Source organism: Hemitrygon akajei, chromosome 4 (assembly GCF_048418815.1).
Source record: "Hemitrygon akajei chromosome 4, sHemAka1.3, whole genome shotgun sequence".
Classification (NCBI taxonomy): Eukaryota; Metazoa; Chordata; class Chondrichthyes; order Myliobatiformes; family Dasyatidae; genus Hemitrygon; species Hemitrygon akajei.
In genome coordinates this window covers 35333950-35357646 of record NC_133127.1, presented here as the reverse complement: position 1 = coordinate 35357646, position 23697 = coordinate 35333950, and the positions used below count along the sequence as shown (strand labels likewise).

The window sequence follows — 23697 nt, the reverse complement described above, 5'->3', positions numbered from 1 at the left end:
CCTGGTGCTCCTCCCCTTTCCTTTCTTCCATGACCTTCTGTCCTCTCCTATCAGACTCCCCCTTCTCCAGCCTTGTATCTCTTTCACCAATCAACTTGCCAGCTCTTTACTTCATCCCTCCCCCTTCAGGTTTCACCTATCACCTTTATTACTTTATTGTTGCCAAACAATTGATACTAGAGCATACAATCATCACAGCGATATTTGATTCTGTGCTTAGCGCTCCTTGGAATACAAATCAATAGTAAATATAATAAAAATTTAAATTATAAATCATAAATTAAAAAAATAGAAAAGGGAAAATAAGGTAGTGCAAAAAAAACCGAGAGACAGGTCCGGATATTTGGAAGGTAGGGCCCAGATCCGGGTCAGGATCCGCTCAGCAGTCTTATCACAGTTGGAAAGAAGCTGTTCCCAAATCTGGAAAGAAGCCTTGTGTTTTTCTCTCTCCCTTCCCCTCACCTTTTAAATTGACTCCTCAGCTTTTTCTCTCCTGTCCTGCAGAAGGGTCTCGGCCTGAAACATCAACAGTACTCTTTTCCATAGATGCTGCCTGGCCTGCTGAGTTCCTCCAGCATTTTGTGTGTGTTGCTTGGATTTCCAGCATCTGCAGATTTTCTCTTGTTTGTTGATGGCCAAATTTGTGGACGATAAAAGATAGGAGGAGGGGCAGGTAGTACTGAGAAAGCAGAGAGGCTGCAGAAGGATTTAGACAGATTAGGAGAATTAGCAGACAGGTGGCAGATGGAATAAAGTGTTGGCAAGTGTCATGCACTTTGGTAGAAAGAATAAAAGCATAGATAATTTTCTAAGCAGTGAGAAAATTAAAAAATCCAGTGCAAAGGGATTTGTGAGTCTTTGTGCAGATTTCCCTAAAGTTTAATTTGCAGGTTGAATCAGTGGTGAGGAAGACAAATGCAATTTTAGCATTAATTTCAAGAGGACTAGATTATAAAAGCAAGGATGTAATGCTGAGGCTATATAAGATTCTGAAGAGCAGTTTGGGGGCCCTTATTTAAGAGAGGATGTGCTGACATTGGAGAGGGTTCATTGAAGGTTCATGAGAATGATTCCAGGTATGAAAGGGTTAACATATAAGCTGCGAGTGAAGGTTCTGGGCCTGTACTCACGAATGTAGAAGGAGGGGGGATCTCATTGAAACATATCAAATATTGATAGATCCAGACTGAGTGGATATGAAGAGGATGTTTTCTTAGGTGGGGGAGTCTAGGACCAGAGGGCACAGCCTCAAGATAGAGGGAAGTTCATTTAGAACAGAGATGAAGAGGAATTTCTTCAGCCAGAGGGTGGTGAATTTGTGGAATTCATTGCTGTGGAGGCTAGGTCACAGGGTGCACTTAAGGCAGAGGTTGATAGGTTCTTGATTAGTCAGGGTGTGAAACGTTGTGGGAAGAAGGGAGGAGAATAGTACATCAGTACCAATCATGTTCCCTCCTGTAACAATGCATGGCTGATGTGTTTGAGATGCTGGGCCCAACTCCTCAGCATCTGATGGATCAGGAGCCAGGACTGTAACCCTTCCCCACAAAGCCTTTGTGTTGGCTGCACAGAGCTTCAGTGCATTCCTCAGACTGTACTCCTGCTCCCTGGAATATGCCTTTGGCAGCACTTGCTTGGGGATATCTCGTCATATTGGAAAAGCATCTTGTTTCTGGCAGACCAAAGTGTGTCATTCACCAAGTTGCTGATCTTCTAGCAGCAGTTGATGCTTGTCTCAGTACACAACGCTGAGTCTGAGAATATTGTTACACAGCTGCTCATAGCAAACTTCAACAAAGGCCACTGCATCCCTTTCCAGACACAAGCAAGGAGATGGACAATGATCTCATCTCCACTATGCAGTGAGCATTCAGAACAAAGCCTAACTGCAAGAAGGATCGGCCAGGAGGGCACTGCCAGACAAGAAAGGTACTGGAGATCCTTTGTGCTCTTAAGTGCTCCTCTTGGCAGACTGGCCACCCCGGGACTAATCGGTTGAATTTTCAGTTTGAGAGGTGGGGGAAACAGCAAGGGGAAAGTATAAACCACAGAGGGAGTATTGAACCTAGCTTGCAGTCATGAGGCAGCAGCTTTACCAGGTGGAAGGTGGAGTTGAAATCCTGTATCACACTGCCCTATTATTTTTACACTATCTACATATCTGTTCCCTTATTTGGAGACCTCTAATACAGCCCTAAGGTGATGCTCCTCCATTTGTTACCAAGCTTCATGCATAAATCTCATTTGAAGAGTCTTCCAAGATAACCTCCATCCTTAACTGGAGAAATAGACCCATTGATTACTATTGTGCTGCCTTCCCTGTAACATGCCTGAAGATTCCATAACCTGGAATATGAAGTTGAAAAGCCTCGCTTGTTTTTCAATTACATCTCTGTGATACCAATAATGTATATAGCACAGAAACAGACCACTTGGTTGATCATGTCCATCGCCAACCATCAAGCACCATTGTAACCCCATTTGCCAGTACTTGGTCTTTAGCCTTTATATCTTGTCAGTTCAAGAACCCATCTTAAATCAAAGCCCCAGCCTCAAACAGCTACTCAGTCAGTTTGTTCCAGATTCCATCCACCCTCTGTGTGAACAAATCTTTCCCCAGTTCCTCCTAAACCTCCTATCTTTTAACTTAACCATCTGCCCAATTTTAGACACCTCTTCTATAGAGCAAAGTTTCCTCATATCCACCCTTCAATTTTATACAATTGCCTGATTCCCTGTTCATTCTCTGTCACTTAAAACCCAGCTTGTCTGGGTAACTGAAAATATCTATCCCAGGTAACATCCAGGCAAATCTCCTCTGCACTATCGCCAATACAATTATGTCCTTCTTATTACGTGACAACCAGAACTGTCGCGAGTACTCCAGTTGTGGTTTTTTATGAAGTTCTACCACAACCTCCTTGTTCTTATATTCTGTGCCCCAGCCAATGTATGTCCTGCCAAAGGGTTTCGGCCCAAAACGTTGACAATGCTCTTTTCCATAGATACTGCCTGGCCTGCTGAGTTCCTCCAGCATTTTGTGTGTGTAACTTGGACTTCCAGCATCTGCAGATTTTCTCATGTTTGTAATGCCTGGCTTCTTCATCTACAAACAGTTTGTATTTCTGGTCCCATTTTCAGGGATCTATGGACATACAATAAAGTCAGAATGTTCCTTAAATCACCTTCACTCTACACTTATAACTGTGTGGCTAAGTACCGTTCCAATGCCATGTTTAAGTTAGCTGATGACATTGCTATTGTTGGCTGAAACAAAAGTGACAAATCAACATATAGGAGGGAGACTGAAAACCTGGCCGAGTGGTGCCACAATAACGACCTCTCACTCAACATCTGCAAAACCAAAGAGTCAATTATTGACTACAGGAGGAGGAAACGGGAGGTCCATGAGGCAGTCCTCATCAGATCAGAGGTGGAAAGGGACAGGTACTTTAAATTCCTTGTATTATTTCAGAGGATCTGTCCTGGGTTTAGCATGTAAGTGCCATTCCAAAGAAAGCATGTCAGCACCTCTATCTTCTTTGAAGTTTGTGAAGGTTCGGTAGTTTGGCCCATCTTACCAAGTGATCAATATCATTATGTAGTTGAGGACCATCCTCACTATCCACATGCTATTAATTTCTGTGTAATATGCAATTTTCCAAGTCTACCTCCTACATTGCCACAGCCTAATTTGCAGTATTGTGTACCGTTTTGCTCACAAGAAAGGAAAGACATCAATAAGATTGAAAGAGGGCAGAGAAACTTTACTAGGATGTTGCCAAGACTTGAGGAACCGAGTTATAAGAAAGGTTGAATAAGTTAGAACTTTATTCCCTGAAGTATAGGAGAATATGGGGAGATTTGATAGAGATATGCAAGTTATGAGGGGTATAAGTTAGTTAAATGCAAGCAAACTTTCTTCCACTTAGGTTGGGTGAGACTAGAATGAGAGGTCATGGGTTAAGGGTGAAAGGTGAAATGTTTAAGGGGAACATGAGGGGAAACCTCTTCACTCAGAGGGTGATGAGAGTGTGGAATAAGCTGCCAGTGCAAGTGATGAATGCAGGTTTAATTTCAACCTTTAAGAGAAATTTGGATAAGTACATGGATGGCGAGGGGTATAGAGGGCTAGAGTCCGAGTACTAGACAGAATAGTAGTTTGACATGGGCGAGAAGGGCCGAAGGGCCTGTTTCTCAGCTGTAGTGTTTTATAACTCTATTCATAGTCATAGCATTGCCATAGAGTACATAGGACAAACAATGATGTTCCCAGCACTGGTCGGTGTGGTACACCAGTGGCCACAGGTTTCCAGTGAAAAACCCTTCGCTGTCATCCTCTGCCTCCCATCACCAAGCCAAGGATTAACCAATTTCCCCTGGATGCCATGGGCTCAAACCTTTTCGACTAGTTCCCATGCAGAGGTGTTAGTGTACTGCAGTCCAGGTGGACTACATGACGGCACTGCCCTGGTCCACATGTTTTCATCACCATCTCCTGAATTAGTTCAGACAGGATCTCCCCCCTAAGTCACACTGACTCCTTGATCTCAGTGTAGATCCATCCTGTCCCCCTGAATCGTTTCCCCTAATAACATCACGCATCTGCTGTTGGAGCCACGGAGCTGGTTTATTTCTGCTGTCCTGGGCTAGCAGGCCGGGTTGGGACAGGGGCTGGGATCGGTATTGGGGTTGGAAACTGGATTGTGATCCGTTGGGATTAGGGTCGGGATCTGTTGGTGTTTGGATCCCGATTGTGGTTGGGATCTGTGGGGGTTCGAACCTATTCGGATTGGGATCTGTTGAGGTTGGAGTTGGGAGAGGTTATGATTGATATGAGGATCGATTGGGTTGGGGCGCAGGCGAGGTAGGTCAAAGCCCGCACTTGGCTTCAGTCCCCGAGCCGAGCCGCAGACTCCGCTACTTGTGCTTCTGCGCTGATCCGCCCGCTCCTGCCGCTGGCTGAACACGGCGGTGGGTTGATTCTGCTGCAGCCTCGCCGCTCTCCCTCTGATATTTCACACTGTGCAACCTCCGGGACTGACAGGGCACCGAGGACATGGATGTTGGAAACGATGGTGCTCCCGGGGCTGAGGATCCCGCCGCCGCGTTCCTGCACCAGCATCACACCCAAATCCAGGGCATCGAGACCCAGCCCGAGGGGGAAACTGCCCCGGAGCCCGACACACCGGACACCGGAGCCCGAGGTGAGCCTCTGTCCACACCTTCCCCCAAATCCGCACCGCAGCCAGAGGTAAGGCGGTTCCCACACGGGCCAAACAGCTGGATTTTCGGCCCCACCTTTGGGTAGATGCCCAGTCTCCGGTGCTGAGGGAAACACAGGTGTATCTGTCAGTGAAAATGTAGCGGGGGGTTTCCGCAGCAGGAAGAGATGGGGGTCGGTCTATGTATCTGAATGGTTCAAGGGAGGGGTTACCGAATGAAGCGGCGGGAAACCATCGCTAGCCCGCTCCTCAGACTAGTCAGTCCGGCAGCAACATCATGCACCATGTTTATGTTCTAAGTGCCCCTGACATCCCCTACCACCACCGACACGAAGCGGGGATAAAAACCACCGCAGCTGCGGAAATCCTGCGTGGAAGCAGTATTTACTGAATGAGCTTGCTGCGCTTCTCATCGCGCCGTGTTCTGTTCCGTCTCCCTGCTCAGGTGCAGTATGTTGACACCATTCTCCCCCCCCCCCCCCCCCCCACTCCATCCAGGGTGACAGATGGGTAGAGGAGCTTAGCACTGCTGCCTGGAGACAAGACGGGGTGGGAGGGGCCGCCGTTCTTCAGAGTCCCTTCCATCGCCAGCAGCCCGGCGCTCGGATTTCACTGTAAATTCCCTCAGCTCGAATGCCCCTTCAACAAGGACGCTCTTGGACAAGAAATTCAGCCTTTTGTGGTTAATTTGCCGGTGTATTTTCTGTCAAGGTGTCACGGTCAAACAGAACTGCTTTATCCCGTGGAGTCAGATAATCTACATTAAATTCAAAATGATAATCTGGTAATCTGATTTGACATCTCACTGTATCTGAGAGAATCCTGGATGTGTAGATTAGATTTTGCTTGGTTTCAATGTCCAGAGCTGGTGGTTGTAAAGCACAGGGTTGGTGCCTTTTTTTTTGATAAGAATAATTTGAAGCATTTTATTGCACTAAATTTGCTGTTGTTACAGTTTTTTATATACTAAACAAAGGAAACATCATTTAGTGGTAGGAGAATCAACTCGGGTCGCAGGTCGGGTTTACCATATGACTGAGATGGATTATTTTCTCACCCATGTTATATTTCTGACTAAAGCTGGTCTTTAGTGAGGGGGGGGGAGAGAAAGAGCAAAGTCATCACAGCAGAGGGACGATTCAGTAAGGGTGGGGGGAGAGTGAAAGGCGAGAATAGGGAAGTATGACTAGGGAGCAGAAGACTGGGAGACTTTATGTGCCGGTGGTAAGGAGAATTGACAAGGGAGAGGTCTGACATTAGTGGGGTTGGAAGGGGTACAAAATAATATGCAGGGGAAGTAGGGCCCATGAAGTATCACCAGGGCGGCACGGTAGCGTAGTGGTTAGCACAACGCTTTACAGTGCAGGCAACGCGGGTTCAATCCCCGCTGCTGCCTGTACGTTCTCCCTGTGGGTTTCCTCCCGGTTGGTAGATCACTGTAAATAGGCTAGGATTAAATCAGGGGATTGCTAGGTGGCCTGGCCTTGGGCATGTGTAACCAAGGTAGAAGTCAGTAGGATTGGGACCCAAAGGGGAATTCTGAGTGAGAGCCACATGCCATGGGAGATCTTAAATCAATATTTCTCATCTGTTCAATAAGGTGAAGGACGTTACAGCTGAAGCATTAGGTGGGGGGGGGGGGGCTAGTTGGAATTCTGGGATAAGTTATGCTAAAAGAGGTGACTATATTAGATGTCTGAGCAGGTTTCAAAGGTGGATAAGTCCGCAAAGCCTAATATACCAGTCTGCTGTGTGAGGGAGTTTGCTGGCCCAGACAGATATTGAAATTCCCTGGCCACAGGCGAGTTGCCAGATAACTGAAGGACAGCAAATGGAATGCCTTTATTTAGGGAAGATAGCAAGTATAAGACAGTTAGTCATGGACCATTGCAACCACTGTGAGAGAAGTAATTGAAAAATGCTCTGAGGCGCAGGGTTAATCTCCACCTAGAAAGTTGAGAATTGATCAAAGAGCGTTTGCACGGTTTAGTTAGGGGAAATCCTGTCTGACCAATCCAGTTACATTTTTTGTTAAAGCTAACAAAATATATTGAGGCCACCATGGTTAATAAAGTTTACATGGACCTCAATAAGGCCATTGACACCTCACATGGGAGACGGGATCCAAGGCAAGCAGGCAAACTTGATCCAAAACTGGCTTGGTGAGTGTGAATAACGTTTGAGATTGGAAGCCTGGGACAAGTGCTGATTACAAGAATCAGTGACTGAGACTCTTACTCATTTGTCATATTCATTAAGAGAGGAGGGCTGATTAGTAAATTTACAGATGATATAAAACACTTGTTGACAAGGAGGAGAGTAATGTTAGGTTATACAGGATAAGACTGGTCATTTGGCCAGTTGGACAGAGCAATGGCAGATGGAATTTAACCCTGCTAAGCATGAGGTGATGGCACTGAAACAAATGAGACCATATGGTGCCTTGACGTGCTCTTGCAGAAGATTAGAGGAGGGAGTGTCACTGTTTAAATCTAATGTAAGGCTGAGATGAGACAAAGAAATTTCTCCAGAGGGTTAATAATCTTTGTAACTCTCAAAGGGATCTCTGTTAAATGTGTCCAAGAAAGCTTCGTTAATCAGTATATAGAGTACTCTACTAGAGAGGATGCAACACTTCCTCTCAGAGAATGAGGTAGGGCAAGTGACTGAACTGTCAAAGGTGAAGTGACCATATTTCTATTAAAAGTAAAGTATAATTTATTATCAAAAACATATAATGGCATTTAATGGAAATAATACAATAGAATTTATGAAAAATGATACATAGACTAAAGACTGACAAACAACCAAAGACAAACAGTGCAAAGAACAAGTATTAAGAACAGGAGTTGTAAAGAGTCCTCAAAAGTGAATCTGTGGGTTGTAGAATATTAGTGTTTGTCTATTACCCTTAAAATAGTTAAGGAGAAAGTTGGGACTAGTATGCAAGGTCTTAAATTCGGGCAGAGCTAATTTTGGAGGCATTAGACAAGAACTTGCAGATGCCAGTTTGGTGAGGATGTTTACAGGTAAAGAGATGCCTGACAAGTGGAGAATTTTAACAGTGCAATATCAAGAGTTCAGGAACAGCAAGTTCCTATTGGAAAGGCTAATCTGGAAGGTTAGATCACCTGGGATCTAAAGAGAGTGAGATAACCACATTCATAATTGGCTCGATGGTAGGAAGCAGAGGGAGATAGTTGAAGGTTGTTTTTCCGACTAGAGGCCTATGGCTAATGGTGTGCCTCAGGGATCAGTGCTGAACCCATTGTTGTCTATTATTTATAGACAATTTGGATGAGAATATAAAATGCACAGTTATTAGGCTTACAGAAGAGACTAAAATCGTATTGTAGACAATGAAAAAGGTTATCAAAAATTACAGGGAGATCTTGGTCAGGAAGAAGATGCAGGAGTCTCAAGACTCACACCACCAGGTTCAAGAACAGTTACTACCCCTCAACCATCAGGTTCTTGAACCAAAGGGTATAACTCCACACAACTTTATTTGCCCCATCACTGAAATGCTCCCACAAACTACAGACTCACTTTCAAGAACTCTTCATCTTATGTTCTTGATATTACGAATACAAAAAGAAAGGAAAATAATAATAAGTAAGCAATAAATATCAAGATCATAAGTTATAGAGTCCTTAAAAGTGACTCCATAGGTTGTGGAATTAGTTCAGTGTTGGGGTGAGTGAAGATACCCCCTCTGGTTTAAAAGCCTGAGGTTGAGGGGTAATTACTGTTCCTGGACCTGGTGGTGTGAGACTTGAGGCTCCTGAACCTCCTTCCCAATGGCAACAGCAAGAAGGGAGCGTGGCCTGGATGGTTGTGGTCTTTAATAATGCATGCTGTTATTCTGCAACAGTGCTTCTTGGAGATGTGCTCAGTAAAGGGCAGGGTTTTATCCCTGATGAACTGGCCTGTAATCACTACCTTTGTAGGCTTTTCCATTCCAGGGCATTAGTGTTCCCATACCAGGCAACCAGTCAGTACATCTATCGCACATGTATAAAAGTTTGTCAAACCAGATGGCATGTTGAAGCTGCACAAACCTCTAAGAAAGTAGGGATGCTACTGTGCTTCCTTTGTAATGGCAGTTACATGCCAGACCCACACCACCAGGTCCTCTGAAATTATAACGCCAAGGAATTTAACGTTGGTGACTCTCTCCACCTCTGATCCCCTGCTGAGAACCTCCCGTTTTCCACTCCTGAAATCAATATCAGCTCCCTGGTTTTGCAGACATTGAGTGAGAGGTTGTTGAAGTGTCACCACTCAGCCAGGGTTCAAATCCCCTCCTTCTTGCTGACTCAGCACCACTTTTGGCTACTGACAGTTGTGTCATCAGCTAGATAGAATGGTGAAGGTGGCATTGCACAAGCTGTCTTATCAGCACCAACATTAAATATGGTAATTGGAATGTTATATTGCAGCTGTCTAAGACTTTGGTGAGGTCACATTGTGTACAGTTTTGGTTATCCTGTTGTAGAAAAGATCTGTAAAGCTGGAAAGAGTGCAGAGATTTATAAGAATGTTGCCAGGACTCAAGATACAGGGAGTGTTGAGCAGACGATGACCTCTATTTTTTCAAGTAGGGGTAGCCTTAAAGAGGTGTATAAATTCAGGAGGAGTATAGATAGGGAGCATGCACACACAGTCTTTATCCAAGAGAAAGAGAATCAAATACTAGTGGGCTTAGGTTTAAGGTGAGGGGAGGGAGATTTAAAAAGGACTGGAGGGGAAATTTCTTCACATTGAGGGTGCTGGGTATATGAAGCAAGGTTTCAGAGAAAGTGATAGAGACAGGTATAGTAGCAACATATAAAAGACACATTTGGATAGATACATGAATAGGAAAGGTGTAGAGGGGCAGAATGGTAACAGATCATTAGCACAATCGCTTTATAGTCCCAGCAATCACCAGCCGAGGTTTGATTCCTGCTGTTCTCTCCCTGTCAATGTGGGTTTCCTCTGGGTGCTCTGGATTCCTCCCACATCCCAAAGGCATGCAGGTTGGGGTTAGTAAGTTGTAGGCACGTTACGTTGGCACTGAAAGCGTGGCACAATCCTCGTTGATTTGATCTGATGCAAAGTGGCGCATTTCACTGTATGTTTCAATGTTTCTATATACATGTGACAAATAAAATTAATCTTTTTTCTTTTTTGTTGAGTCAAATGTGGTCAAGTGGGACTAGCTTACTGACAATCTTGGTCAGCATGGATGAGTTGGGCCAAAGGATGTTTCAGTGCTGTATTACTTTATGACGTTGGAAGCACAGACTTTAAATATTTCAAAGGCTAAGGTAGATAGTTTACTTACTAGCAAAGGGGTAAAAGCTTACCAAGTAGACAAACACACAGTAACAACCAGATCAGTCATGACATATTGACTCGGTGAGGCAGATGTACGGCTGAGTGTCTGCCCCTGCTCCAAATACCTGTATTCATAAAAACAGACAACAAAGGAGGTACTCGGCAGTCGGGCAGCATCTGTAGAGACCATCAAAGTTAACATTTCTGGTCAATAAAGTCTAATCGTGGCTAGGAAAAGGTAGAAATCAAATTTGATTTAAATTGCTGAGACATTGGTGGGAACAAAAGAAATGTGTAAGAGAGGGTGGAGTTGGATGACGTGACTGGAGTTGGTGTTGGCTGCGAGTGGGTGGTGAAGACTGTAATCACAGCTGGTCTATTTGAAGGAGGTGAATGAAATCACAGGAGCATGTTAAAGGATTAACTGCAGCTGACAGATACAGAGCTTCTCAAAGTCTAATATGAAAGACTTTTTGAAATGGGCAGCAATCAGATAAAAGACTGTAGAGATGAAGATACAATGCCTATAAAAAGTTTTCACCCTCCCTTGGAAGATTTCATGTTTTATTGTTTTACAACATTGAATCACAGCGGATTTAATTTGTTTTTTTTGACACTGATCAACAGAAAAAGACAAAATAACTGATCGCATAAGTATTCACCCCCTTTAATACGATATGCCAAATCATCACTGGTGCAGCCAGTTGGTTTGAGAAGTTACATAATTAGTTAAATGGAGATCACCTGTGTGCAGTCAAAGTGCTTCGGTAGATTGTAGTAAAAATACACCTGTATTGGAAGGTCCATCTGCTGGTGAGTCAGTATCCTGGCAAATACTACACCATGAATGCCAAAGAACATTCCAAACCACTCCACGAAAAGGTTATTGAAAAGCACAAATCAGGAGATAGATACAAGAAAATCACCAAGTCACTGAATATTCCTTGGAGTACAGTCAAGTCAATCATCCCATAAATGGAAAGAACATGGCTGTAGACCTGCCTGGAGCAGACCATCCTCAAAAACTGAGTGACCGTGCAAGAAGGGGACTAGTGAGGGAGGCCTCCAAGAGACCTAAGACAACTTTAGAGGAGTTACCAGTTTCAGTGGTTGAGCTGGGAGAAACTGTGCCTACAACAACTATTGCCCGGGTGCTTCACCAGCTGCAGCTTTATGGGAGAGTGGACAAAGAGAAAACCACTGTTGAAAAAAACCTCACATGAAATCTCAGCTAGAGTTTGCCAGAAGGCATGTGGGAAACTCTGAAGTCAGATGTAAGAAGGTTCTATTGTCTGATGAAACCAAAATTGAGCTTTTTGGCCATCAGACTAAACACTATGGTTAGTGTAACCCAAACACTGCACATCATCAAAAACACACCATCGCTACCGTGAAGCATGGGGGTGGCTGCATCATGCTGTGGAGTTGCTTCACTGCAGCAGGCCCTGGAAGGATTGTGGAAGTAAAGGGTAAAATTAATGCAGCAAAATACAAGGAAATCCTGGAGAAAAACCTGATGCTGTCTCTAAGAGAACTGTGACTTGGGAGAAGTGTTGTTTTCCAGCAAGACAATGATCCTAAGCATAAAGCCAAAGCTACACAGGAATGGCTTTAAAACAACAAAGTTAATGTCCTGGAGTGGCTGTCAGAGTCCAGACCTCAATCCAATTGAGAATTTATGGCTGGACATGAAAAAGGTTGTTCACCCACAATCCCCATGCAACCTGACAGAGTTTGAGCAGTAAAGAAGAATGGGGAAAAATTGCAGTGTCCAGATGTGCGAAGTTGATAGGGACCTATCCACACAGACTCAAGGTGCAAAGGTGCATCTACTAAATACTAACTTGTAGAGATGAATACTTACGCAATCAATTTTATACTTCTAATAAATTTAGATCACTTTGCAGAGATCTGTTTTCACTTTGACACAAGAGTCTTTTTCTGTTGATCATTGTCAAAAAATTAAATCCACTGATTCAACATTGTAAAACAATAAAACATGAGAACTTCTGGGGGTGAGGGTTGGTGAATACTTTTTATAGGCACTGTACATTTAATGACCTTCCATCAGAAGTGCTTCTAATTTTGCCAGTGTAGAAGAGGCCAGGATCAGAGCACCAGGAGAAACCTGGCTTGTCAGGATTGGTGAAACTTATTACGTTATTATTTTTATTATTATTTCTTATTGATTTAGAGATACAGCATGGTAACTGGCCCTTCTAGCCCAAATCATTCTGATTGGACTTTTAAAAAGAATGGGATATAAGCAGTACACACGCAATATTGAGAATAAGTGGTATGGAGTCTTTAAAGTTTTCACAGTCCTCTTGTTTGTTACAGAGAAAACCGATGAAGTGGATGCTGCCCCTGGAGACTCCAACCAGGTATGTTACAGTTTCCTTTCCAAGTACGTAATTGCAAGCCTTGAATGTGTGAATGCAGACGATTATGAGGGGGAAGATCTTCTCCCTGCAGGAAGTTTGTGTCCAGAGGGAGGCTGCATCACAGATAGCCCCATACATCTGGCCACAGATCACATAGAAAGCAATGGAGTAAGTGGAAAACAAGGATTTACAGAAATGATATGAGAGCTGAAATTTTTTTCCATATGCACAAGGGAGGCCCAAATAGGCTAGGAGACACAAGAGGGTCATGATACTGGAATCTGGAACAATAAACAAGATGCTGGTGTAATCAGGCAGGAAATGTTCAGGGAAATAGACGGACGACATTTCAGGTTATTTAGAACATTACGGCACAGGAACAGGCCACTCGGCCCTCAATATTGTGCTGAACCAATTAAATTAATAACCAACTGAATTAATTTCTTCTGCCTACACAATGTCTATATCCTTCCATTTTCCTCACATTCACATGTCATCTAAACATCAGTTAAGAGTCCCAAATGTATCCAATTCTATCATCACCCCAGGCAGTGTATTCCAGGCACCCACAACTCTGTGTGAAAAGCTTTCCCCTCACATCTCCTTTGAAATTACCCACTCTCACCTTCAATGCATGCCCTCTGGTATTAGACATCTCAACACTGGGAAGCAGATACTGTCTGTCTAATCTATCTATGCTTCTCATAATCTTATAAACCTCCATCAATTCTCCCCTTGGCCTCTGCCACTCCAGAGAAAACAACCCAAGATTGTCCAACCTCTCTTTATAGCACGTGCCCTGTAGTCCAGGCAGCATCCTGGTAAACCTCTTCTGCACCCTCTCCATCCTTCCTGTAATGGAGTGGCAAGAACAGTACGCAATACTCCAGATGGGGTAAACTAGAGTTTTTTTTTAAGCTGCAACATAACTTCCTGACTTTTAAACTCAGTGCCTCGACTAATAAAGGCAAGCATGTCATGAGCCTTTTTAATCACCTTTTCAACCTGTGTAGCCACTTTCGGGGGGCTATGAATGTGGAACCCAAGATCCCTCTGCTCATCAACACTGTTCAGGGTCTTTCACTTAACAGTGTGCTGTCTCTTTGCATTTGGCCTACCAAGGTGCAACACTTCACATTTACCTGGTTTAAACTCCATCTGTCATTTCTCTACCCATATCTGTAAATTATCTGTGTTCTGCTGTATTCATTGCTAGTCTTCTATACTATCCACAACACTACCTATCTTCGTATCATCTGCAAACTTACAAACCCACCCATCTACATTTTCATCCAGGTCATTTATATACATCACAAACAGCAAAGGTCACAGTACAGATCCCTGCAGAACATCATTATTTAGGTAGGGTAGACCTCTGTTGGTCTTGATAGACCATGGATTTGCACCTTGGAAAGTTTCCAGGACGCAAACCTGGGCAAGGTTTTTTTTTTTATGGAAGACCGGCAATTGCCCAAGCTGCAAGTTTCCCCTCTCCACGCCACCAATGTTGTCCAAGGAAAGGGCATTTACGGACCTCCTGTAAGAATAAGGCCCTTCAACCATTACCTTCTGTCTTCTATGTGCAAGCCAGTTCTGAATCCAAACGGCCAATTCACCATGGATCCCATGCATCTGAATCTTCTGGATGAGCCTCCCATGAGGGACATTGACAAGCACTTTACCTAAATCCATGTAGACAACGTCCATATCTCTATCTTCATCAGTCACCCTCGTTACTTCGTCAATAAACTCAATCAAGTTGATATGGCTTGCTCCATACAAAGCTGGCTCTCCCTAATTAGACCATGGTTTTCCAAATGCTCATCAATCCTACTAGTAGGAATTCTCTCCAGTAGTTTCCCTACCACTGATATGAGACTCACCAGCTTATAGTTCCAGGTTCCTGTCCTGAATAATGGAGCAACATTAGCTACTTGCTGGTCTTCTGGGACCTCACCTGTGGGAGGACTTTAAGGATAAGGAAGATGATGTAACTTCAGTGCTCGTTCACAGGTTGTGAGCATTGACATTTAATGTCCATCCATTGCTACCTTGAGAAGGTGGTGGTGAGCTAAATTTTGAACTGTGATATGACCGCACTGCCAATGGGGAAGTTTCACTTTTGTTCTAGTGATGAGAAACACCTAGTCAGAATAGCATGTGATGGAGTTAAGGGTCTGCAGTTTTTAATCTTCCCCATTGAAAATAATTGTTGATCTTTATTTTCAAATCTATTAATTACTGTGAGCAGGTTGTGTGCTTGGCTGAATAGACTGTCATAGTTGAATTGCTAACACCAGCAGGTTATGTTTACATTGTGAGGATGAGAATGGTTTGAGGGGGAGGTGAAGTTGTGAACACTGAGTCCTGATTGAAGACGCTGGGAGGTGAGGGAGTGGGAGTGTGGCTCTCTGAACAGCGCCTAAGACCCTACAAAATCCTGAGTCTGCGCTACCAGCTAGTTCAACCTGTCTTTCTCAGGTTAGATTCTGCTCACCATGTTCCAGACAAAACACACTTCCCTGTGAAGAAGTGCAGGCTAAATTTTGGTGATCCCAACAACTATCAAATCAGAGACCCAAGTTTCTGCAGAAGGTGGAATTTGAAGCAACAAACAATCTGTTGGAGGAACTCAGTGGGTCAGGCAGCACCTGTAGGAAGGAAATGGACATTCAACATTTTGGGTTGAGACCCTTCATCTGGATTAGAAGATAGAAGGGAGTGGGCCAGTACAAAGAGGTTAGTGGAAAGGGTGGGGTAAGTGGTGGATCCGGGTGAGAAGAGATGTGGTAGATGGAGTTAGGTAGGGAGGAGAAAGGTGGAAATGGTGACAGAGCCTGGGAGGTGATAGGTGCAGGCAACAAGGAGCTGCAGACGATAAGCTCAGTCTGGAAGCAAAATACTATCAGTGCTGCTGGTCTAACCTAGAGCAGAACTGCTGGAAATACGCAGCAGGTCAGGCAGTATCCATGGAGAGACAAGCAAAGTTAATAGTTCAGATCATCCACCTTCCAGTTCAGTCACTGAGAACCTTCCCAGCAGCTCCCTTAGACCTGTCAACGTGAGAAAAGCAAAGGACTCTGAGCCCCATCAGACCCAGCCCTGGGATATCTGGCATTCATTGTCCAGATCTGCCCATTTCAGAACTCCATTTATTCTAGTTTATTCGAGATTAATTGACACGTTCAAACTCCCAATTCTTCTTTTGATAGGAGAACGCTGCTGATGTGTACGCTGCTATTTCTGAAGCTGACGACCTGTACCAGGAGCCAGACAGTATACGCAGGTGGAGAGAAGAGCAAATGAAACACTTGGAGGCTTTGGGTAAACAATCGCTGATCCATTAGGGAATTACTGTCAAATCATCAGCTTGTCAAATTTAACACTGTGAAGTGTAAAGTGGTGTGTCTCGGGAGAGATAACAGTGACAGAACTGCGAGCCAAATAGTATTAAATGTTAAAGTAGATGCGGGAACAGAGAGATCTGAGGGTTAATGTATATAGGCCTTTGGGATCAGATGCTCCAGTCAGCAGAGCTTGTGAAGGAACACAAAGATCTTTATTGGTGTGGGCAGGAAATCCATAAGGAAATTACATAATTCATAAATTACTAGGATGGGTTACTGTAATCAGAATCAGGTTTAATATCACTGGCATATGTCATGACATCTGTTGTGGTGCAGCAGCAGTACATTGCAATACATAATAAAAAAACTAAATTACAATAAGAAATATATATAAAAGTTAAATTAGTGAGGTTAAAACAATAATCAGATAGTGTATATGGGTTCATTGTCCATTCAGAAATCTGATGGTGGAGGGGAAGAAGCTCTTCCTGAAATGTTGAGTGTGTGTCTTTAGGCCCCTGTACCACCTCCTTGATGGTAGCAATGAGAAGAGGGCATGTCCTGGATGATGGTGGTGTTTAATGATGGATATCACCTTTTTGAGGCATCATGAAGGTGTCCTTGATGCTGGGTTGTAATCTCTGGATTGCTTCCAGTACGACAAGCAAGTGAGTACAGGAATGGAGGGATGGGTCCAATGAATGAATGTGTGGCTGAAGGGATAAAGCAGGAGGATGAGCTGTATGTTCCTGGATCATTGGAACTGTTTCTGGGGGAGGTGGGACCTGTGCAATTGGGACTGGTTGCACTTTAACCAGAGTGGGATCAACATCCTTGCTAAGAGATTCCCTAGTGACATTGGGGAAGGTCTAAATTGAGTAGGCAGGGGAATGGAGCTCAGAGTAGGTGTTCAGATGGAGAACGATGATCACCCAGAGGAGAAAAAGTGAGTAAGCTCATTAGCCAGTGAGCATGCAGGGAATTTAAAGCTACAGGAAGTTGCATCTCTCTAGATAGTAAGGTAGATGAACTCGAATGCTGCAATTTACAGTGAAGTATGTGATATACGTCGTTGCCGTCACTGAAGCTTAGTTGCAGATGGGCACGCCTGGCATTTCAGTATCCCAGGGTATAACATATCCAGGTGAGACAGAAGGGGAAATGATCGGGAGTGTCAATGCATGATTCCCCAATGTCTGCATTACTTCATTATTGAAAGCTTCTCGACTGAGGCCAAATGGGTAAAGATTAGAAACGAAAAGAATCATGTCACTTTGGGAGGTGTATAACAGACCAACAGGTAGAGGATCAGATATCAGAGAAACATAATAAAACTGAGTTACAGTACTGGCTGATTTTAAGTTCCAAAGTATGAACTAGGACTGCCTTAGAGTAAGAGTCTCACGGCGGTGGGGGGGGGGGGGGGGGGGGGGGGAGGTAGGATTTTTAAGGTGTGTTCAGAAAGCTCTTTGACACATTATGTAGATAGATCAATGGGGAAGGAACATTGCCATACCTTAATTTGGGGAATGAAACATGTCAAGTGGATGACCTGTCAGTGGGAGAGCACTTTAGGAACAAAGTGGCTATGGAGAAAGATGGGGATAGAATACTACTAAGCGTCTTAAATTAGGGGAAGGCCAACTCATTGGAATATGATGGAAGGTGGCTAAGGTTGATTGGGAGCATCAACTTGCAGGTAGTTCTATGTCGGCAGAGTGGCAACCATTCAAAGGAGAAATAGTAAGAGTTCAGGGTCAGCACGTTCCTGTAGGGGTGAAAGCCAAGGGCAACAAGTACGGGGAACTTGGATATTGAGGGTTGGATAAAAAGAAAAATATTAAAACAAACCGTAGGTACAAGGAACCAAAATGACCAAGGTTATCGAGAACACAGAAGGTTTATGGAAATACTTAAAAAGAAAACTTGTGAGGGAAGGGGGTGTCACAAAATATGACTGTTAAACAGCATTGAGGTTAATCTGAAGAATCTGAACAGCAAAACAAAAACCAGGAAAAAGTAAGACCCATTAGAGTCAATCTACGTGTGGAGCCAGAAGGTGCAGGAGTGATTCTAACTGAAAACTTTTCACCAGTATTCACTTTGTTGTTGTAGAACTTATGGAAGGGAATGGTAAATGTCTCATGCAGGTCTTAATAAATAAAGAGAAACTTGATGCCTTATTAGTCTGAAAGGCAGATAAATATCCAGGACTGTATGGAATTTATCAATGGGAGACAAGGGAAGAGATTGTTGGGGATCTGGCTGAAATTTTTAGATCTTTACTAGACACAAATGAGGTATTAGATGACTGGAGAACGGCAAACATGATACCCTTTATAAGAAAGGCAGCAGGGAGAAGACTGGTAACTATAGACTCGTGAACCTGACATCAGTGGCGGGGAAGATACCAGGAAACATTCTGAGGGAGAGGATTACTGTTCACTTAGAAAGGCAGGCACAGTCAGAGGCAGCCAACGTGCTTTTGTTAAGGGCAGGTCCTGTCTGACCAACCTGATTGAATTCTATGAAGAGGTAACAGAGTGTATCAGTGAGGGTACTGTAGTGGTTTACATGGACTTCAGTAAGGCTTTTGGCAAGGTCCCACAAGGAATATTGGTCCAAAATCTTTGGGGCCCATGGGATCGAGCGTAAATTGGATGCAAAGTGGTTTGGCAATAGGAGACAGGGTGTAGAGGATTGTTTTAGCGTTTTGAGACCTGTGACTAGTGGTGCTTCTCAGGAATCAGTGCTGGGACCTTTGCTGTGTATAATATATGTGAGTTCTGTGGATGTGAATGTAGGAGGCATGATGAGTAACTTTACAGATGATGTGAAGACTTGCAGTTGTGCATTGTGTGGGGATAGTTATAGGCTGTCATATATTAGTGTGTATTAGTCAGAGAGATATCAATATACTAGTGAAATGGGTTGTTAATGGTAGATGGAGTTCGTACAGGTAAACGTGAGATGACGCATTTTGGGAGTACCATTGGGATTAAGAATATAAATTAGTGCTCCTAGTGTGGAGCTGAGTGATGGAATCTGGGAGGCATTCATGGGAATGTGGGGAGAATTTCAAAATGTGATAAATTTAGGCTCGGTATAAATGCTTGGTTGATGGTCAGCACAAACTCAATGGGCCAAAAGGCCTGCTTCCTTGCTGAACCTCTGTACCACTTTATTTCACTAATGCTTGACTGTTTCAGCTCCTTACTCTCCCCTATTTCCAGGAATATTACTGCATCTTCTATGAAGATAGAGAGAACATTTCTTCTCCATGTTCTCATTCTCCTGCCTATTTACTGACAGAAACGTATGAGCCTGCAGATGCTGAAAAGTGGAGCAAAAACTAACAGCTGGAGGAACTTAGCAGGTCAGGCAGCATCTCTGAAGAGAAATGGAGAGTTCATGTTTCAGATTCAGACCCTTCATCTGGAGTTCTGCTGTCTCAGTCTAGGAAATAACACTTACTTCTTTTGTCCCCTCTCTTTTAAAGCTTTGATAGCCTGTTGTCCCTCTAATTTCTCCAGTATTAATAAACTTAACTTTAGCAATCTGTGCTTCTCCTATCTCAGTCCTATTTCCACATAACTCCATTTTACTCCCCCTTTTGAACGGCAACATGAGCCTTTTCCTTTGATCTAATACTATCTTTAACTTCTCTTGACGAGCACAGTTGACTTTTTTGTTGTTTTGTCGGTCTTAACAGGACATGCATTACTTTTAAATTATGACCTAAATCTTTAAAATTTAGCCACTATCACACCAAGTTTCTCAGTCTACCAGAGTCATCTCATGCCTTCTACCAAAGGGTCACTGATGTGAAATGTGAGTTGTTTCCCTTCTCTTTGCTGTCTGACCTGCTGAGGATTTGCAGCAATTTCTGATTTTATAGTTTGCTTTCATCAGATTTAAGACCAAAGAGAAGTTAGCCACTTCAGTCTTTTATAAAGTTCTAACATATTATTACAACATTTTACTCTATTTGAAATCTCTTGCAAGGCCCAAAGGAAAGAGCAGTGTAAGGGGTTAAATGCACGACTCTTTTTCAAAGAGCCAGCATTGGCACAATTGGCCAGATTACACTATCGCTCCATTATTGACAATGATTGCACAGTATCACTCCAGCATTGGCACAATTGGCCAGATTACACTATCGCTCCATTGTTGACAATGATTGCACAGTATCACTCCAGCATAGGCACAATTGGCCAGATTAAGCCTTATTGCTCCATTATTCATGATTGGTTTAGCAGTCTACATCTTGCAGCAGACTAAGGTGTGGAACTCAAAGCAACCTCTTACCAGCAGATTCTTAGATACAACACTGAGTCGTGTTATCTGCAGAAATTCTCTGATGACTTGGCAATATCGGGTGTATAAAGGAGGATGGGAGGATAAGTACAGGACCCTGGTGCAAATGTTGCAAGCTGACTCATCTACAGCTCAGCATCAGTAAGACAAAGGAAATGGTGATGGATTTCAGGAAGACTAAGCCTGCATTGCTCCCTGTTACTAGTGATGCTGTAGACGTGGATGTGGTGAGGACCTACAGGTACTTGGTGACTGACTTGAGTGGAACACCAACACAGAGGCTGTGTACAAGAAGGGCCAAGAGTTGCCTGTACTTCCTGAGGAGACTGAGGTCCTTTGGAGTATGCAGGCCTCTGCTTCACATGTGCTACTGGTCTGTTGTCACCAGTACGATCTTCTGTGCAGTGGTGTGCTGGGGCAATGGCATCAATATGAGTGACGCTAACAGGCTCACTAAACTGATTAGGAAGGCTGGCTCTGTTATAGGAGTCAAACTGGACACACTGGAGTTTGTGGTGGAACAAAGGACCCTAAGGAAAATCCTGGCAATTCTCAACAATGTTTCTTTCCCTCTGCATGCCACCTTGGCTGAACAGAGGAGCGCTTTTAGTAATTGATTAAGATAACTGTGCTGCTCCAAAGAGTGCTATATGAGGTCATTCTTCCCTTGGCCAAGTCAGGGAAGTGATGAACCCCTCTTGTTAGACTGTTTGAGATAACTTATTTTCTATTCTTTCTTACTTCTCTTCTAATATTTGTATATCTGTGCACTTGTAATGCTACTGTGACACTTTAATTTCCTTTGGGATCAATGAAGTATCTATCGATCTGTCTTCTTGGTTTCCAAGTAGCTGTAGGAGGCAGGAGTAGTGGTAAAGGTTGTCACAGGTCAATATGGCATGAATCGAGGCCTTTGAACAGAATGTGTCTCTTCTGGCCACACTCTCCACCTAGCTAGTCCCAATTTCCTGTGTTCAGCACATAACCCTCCAGGCCTACTATTCCTCTGGTCCATGCAGCTACTGCTGTGTTTCTTAAATGATACTTTGCAGTTAGTTAATTTACAACTGTAGTGGTTAAGGTCAAATAGTTCAATGAGTCTGACGATAAGTCCTGCCTCAGTGATACTGAACCTCAGCTCCAGGCCCCATCACCTTATTACCCCTCTTCCCCTCCCTACCCACCCACCCACCCCACCTCGTACACCCAGTCCTCTGCTCTGTTCCACATGATGCACTGGACATGTGTTGAATGGAATGTTGCTGCGCAGGAGCTCCCATGCAGTGCCACGTTAATCTGCATTGTGCGATCTCTAACCCGTGGACTCCATTGTGTGGTCACCGCAGGAATGGTTAGAATCTCACTACAAGGAAATAAGAAATTGTTCTTATCTTTGAATTCCTTAGATGCCAACTCCCGTGAAGCGGAGCTAGAGTGGAGAGAGAAGGCTAGGAAAGAGCTGGAAGACTGGAACACACAACAGGAGGAGCATCTGGAAGAAATGAAAACCAATAACAGGTAGTCACAGGAGGCTTAGTCTTATGGAGGTTCCTACCGTTCCAAGAAAACTTTGCTTTTTGTATGAGAATTCTTGGCAACTTTTTATCGATTATACTCATGAAATCTCAAAGTTAACGATAAAACAAATGAAGTGTACAAAGAAGGAAAGGTATTCAGCCTGCTCCACACTCAGTTTGGTCACAGCTGATCTTTATCTGCATTTCACTAGCCATCTTGTCCATAAGGCTTTAATTGCCGCACGCAATAAAGAACAGTTCAAGTTCTGAAGTTCTCACAATCCCCAGCCTGAGTAGCATTTTGAGGGAAACAGTGTCAGATCTCCACTCTCCTTTATACATTCTACTATATTGTTCATTCAAAGAGAATCTCAACCAATATCAGCTAATGTTCTCCCATGTGCTGACTCCAGAACCAGGAAACCAGCTTTGATTACGAGTTGCCCTGTATCAAATGGAATCAATGTACAGTAAATTAGCTGGTGACTCTTTGTCCACTATTCCCTCTTCTATTTATCCATTGATTCTAATAGAGGAAAATGTCAAAATGAAAGAATCTAGGTTTAATTCCATTACATTTACTGTATATTTTGCCATTTCTTTAAACTTTCTCATTTTGAAGTTTCTGCTCCCTTTACTTGTTTTGTTATCAGTCAGCTTTGGCAATGAGGGAAAGTTTTGAGGTAATTTTTTAGCCAAAATCCTCAGTCAGTAGAACTTTGAAACTTGTTTTCTTCCATCTCTTGTTGCCAAAACAGAAGCATTAAGAATAAACTTTATAATTTGATGGTGTCACTTCTTCTGAATCAGAGCTTCCATAAAAACACGTCCAAATTTATGTCAGTTTTCAGATCTGCTTTCCTCGTGTGTCAACGCGTCTCCATCCTCTCCTCATCAATCTCTCTAACACCTACATCTACTCCCCCAGGTTTGCACTTACTCATTTGGCAGCTCAGAAGCTCTGAGTGCAGACTGCACCCTTCCAGTATGGAGAGGCGTTTCAGTCAGTGGAGATGGATTTTATTTTTAATTCCAAATTTTTCCAGGGAATGCGAAGAGCTTCTGAAAACAAGTCACAGTTTCCACAGCTCTGCACCATCATCCATTTCAAAAATGAAATTGGAAGGAAAGGCTCCCGTTTCTTAATACATCAAGGAAAAGCTTGCTTCAGGCAGTGGTTACTCTTGGCTGCTTCATACACCATAGAATTACTCTGTGAAAGTCTCTGGTAATGAATAGAGTCATGGAGTCATACAGCATGGAATCAGGCTCTTTGGCCCAACTGATCCATTTGGCCCATATCCAAGTACCTTTTAAATGTTGTTAATGTACCTGCCTCAACCACTTCCTCTGGCAGCTCACTCCATATACTGACCACTTACTGGGTGCAAAAGCTGCCCCTCCGGTTCCTATTAAATCTCTTAAACCTACATCCTCTGGTTCTTGATTCCCACACCCCACCCCCCCAACCCTGTGAATAAGCTGAGCACAGAGTCTATCTATGCCTTTGTAAATTTTTATACATTTCCTAAGCTCCAATGAAAAAGTCCCAGCCTGCTAAATCTCTCTCCATAACTCAATTCCT

General features: G+C 43.5%; 1 protein-coding gene across 2 annotated transcripts in view; it reads left to right on the top strand.

Moving 5' to 3' along the window:
- The first annotated feature begins 4694 nt into the window (after nucleotides 1-4694).
- The window catches only part of LOC140726223 (clathrin light chain A-like), a 31692-nt gene continuing 12689 nt past the window's right edge, over nucleotides 4695-23697 (top strand). Inside the window, exons 1-4 of one of the 2 annotated variants that reach the window (XM_073042306.1) lie at nucleotides 4695-5207; nucleotides 12888-12931; nucleotides 16144-16255; nucleotides 22002-22113. In XM_073042306.1, coding sequence (XP_072898407.1) covers nucleotides 5060-5207; nucleotides 12888-12931; nucleotides 16144-16255; nucleotides 22002-22113 — 416 coding nt within the window. In that variant the 5' untranslated portion in view covers nucleotides 4695-5059. The remainder of the gene's footprint in view (nucleotides 5208-12887; nucleotides 12932-16143; nucleotides 16256-22001; nucleotides 22114-23697) is intronic. The other variant, XM_073042305.1, reaches the window with a different exon arrangement.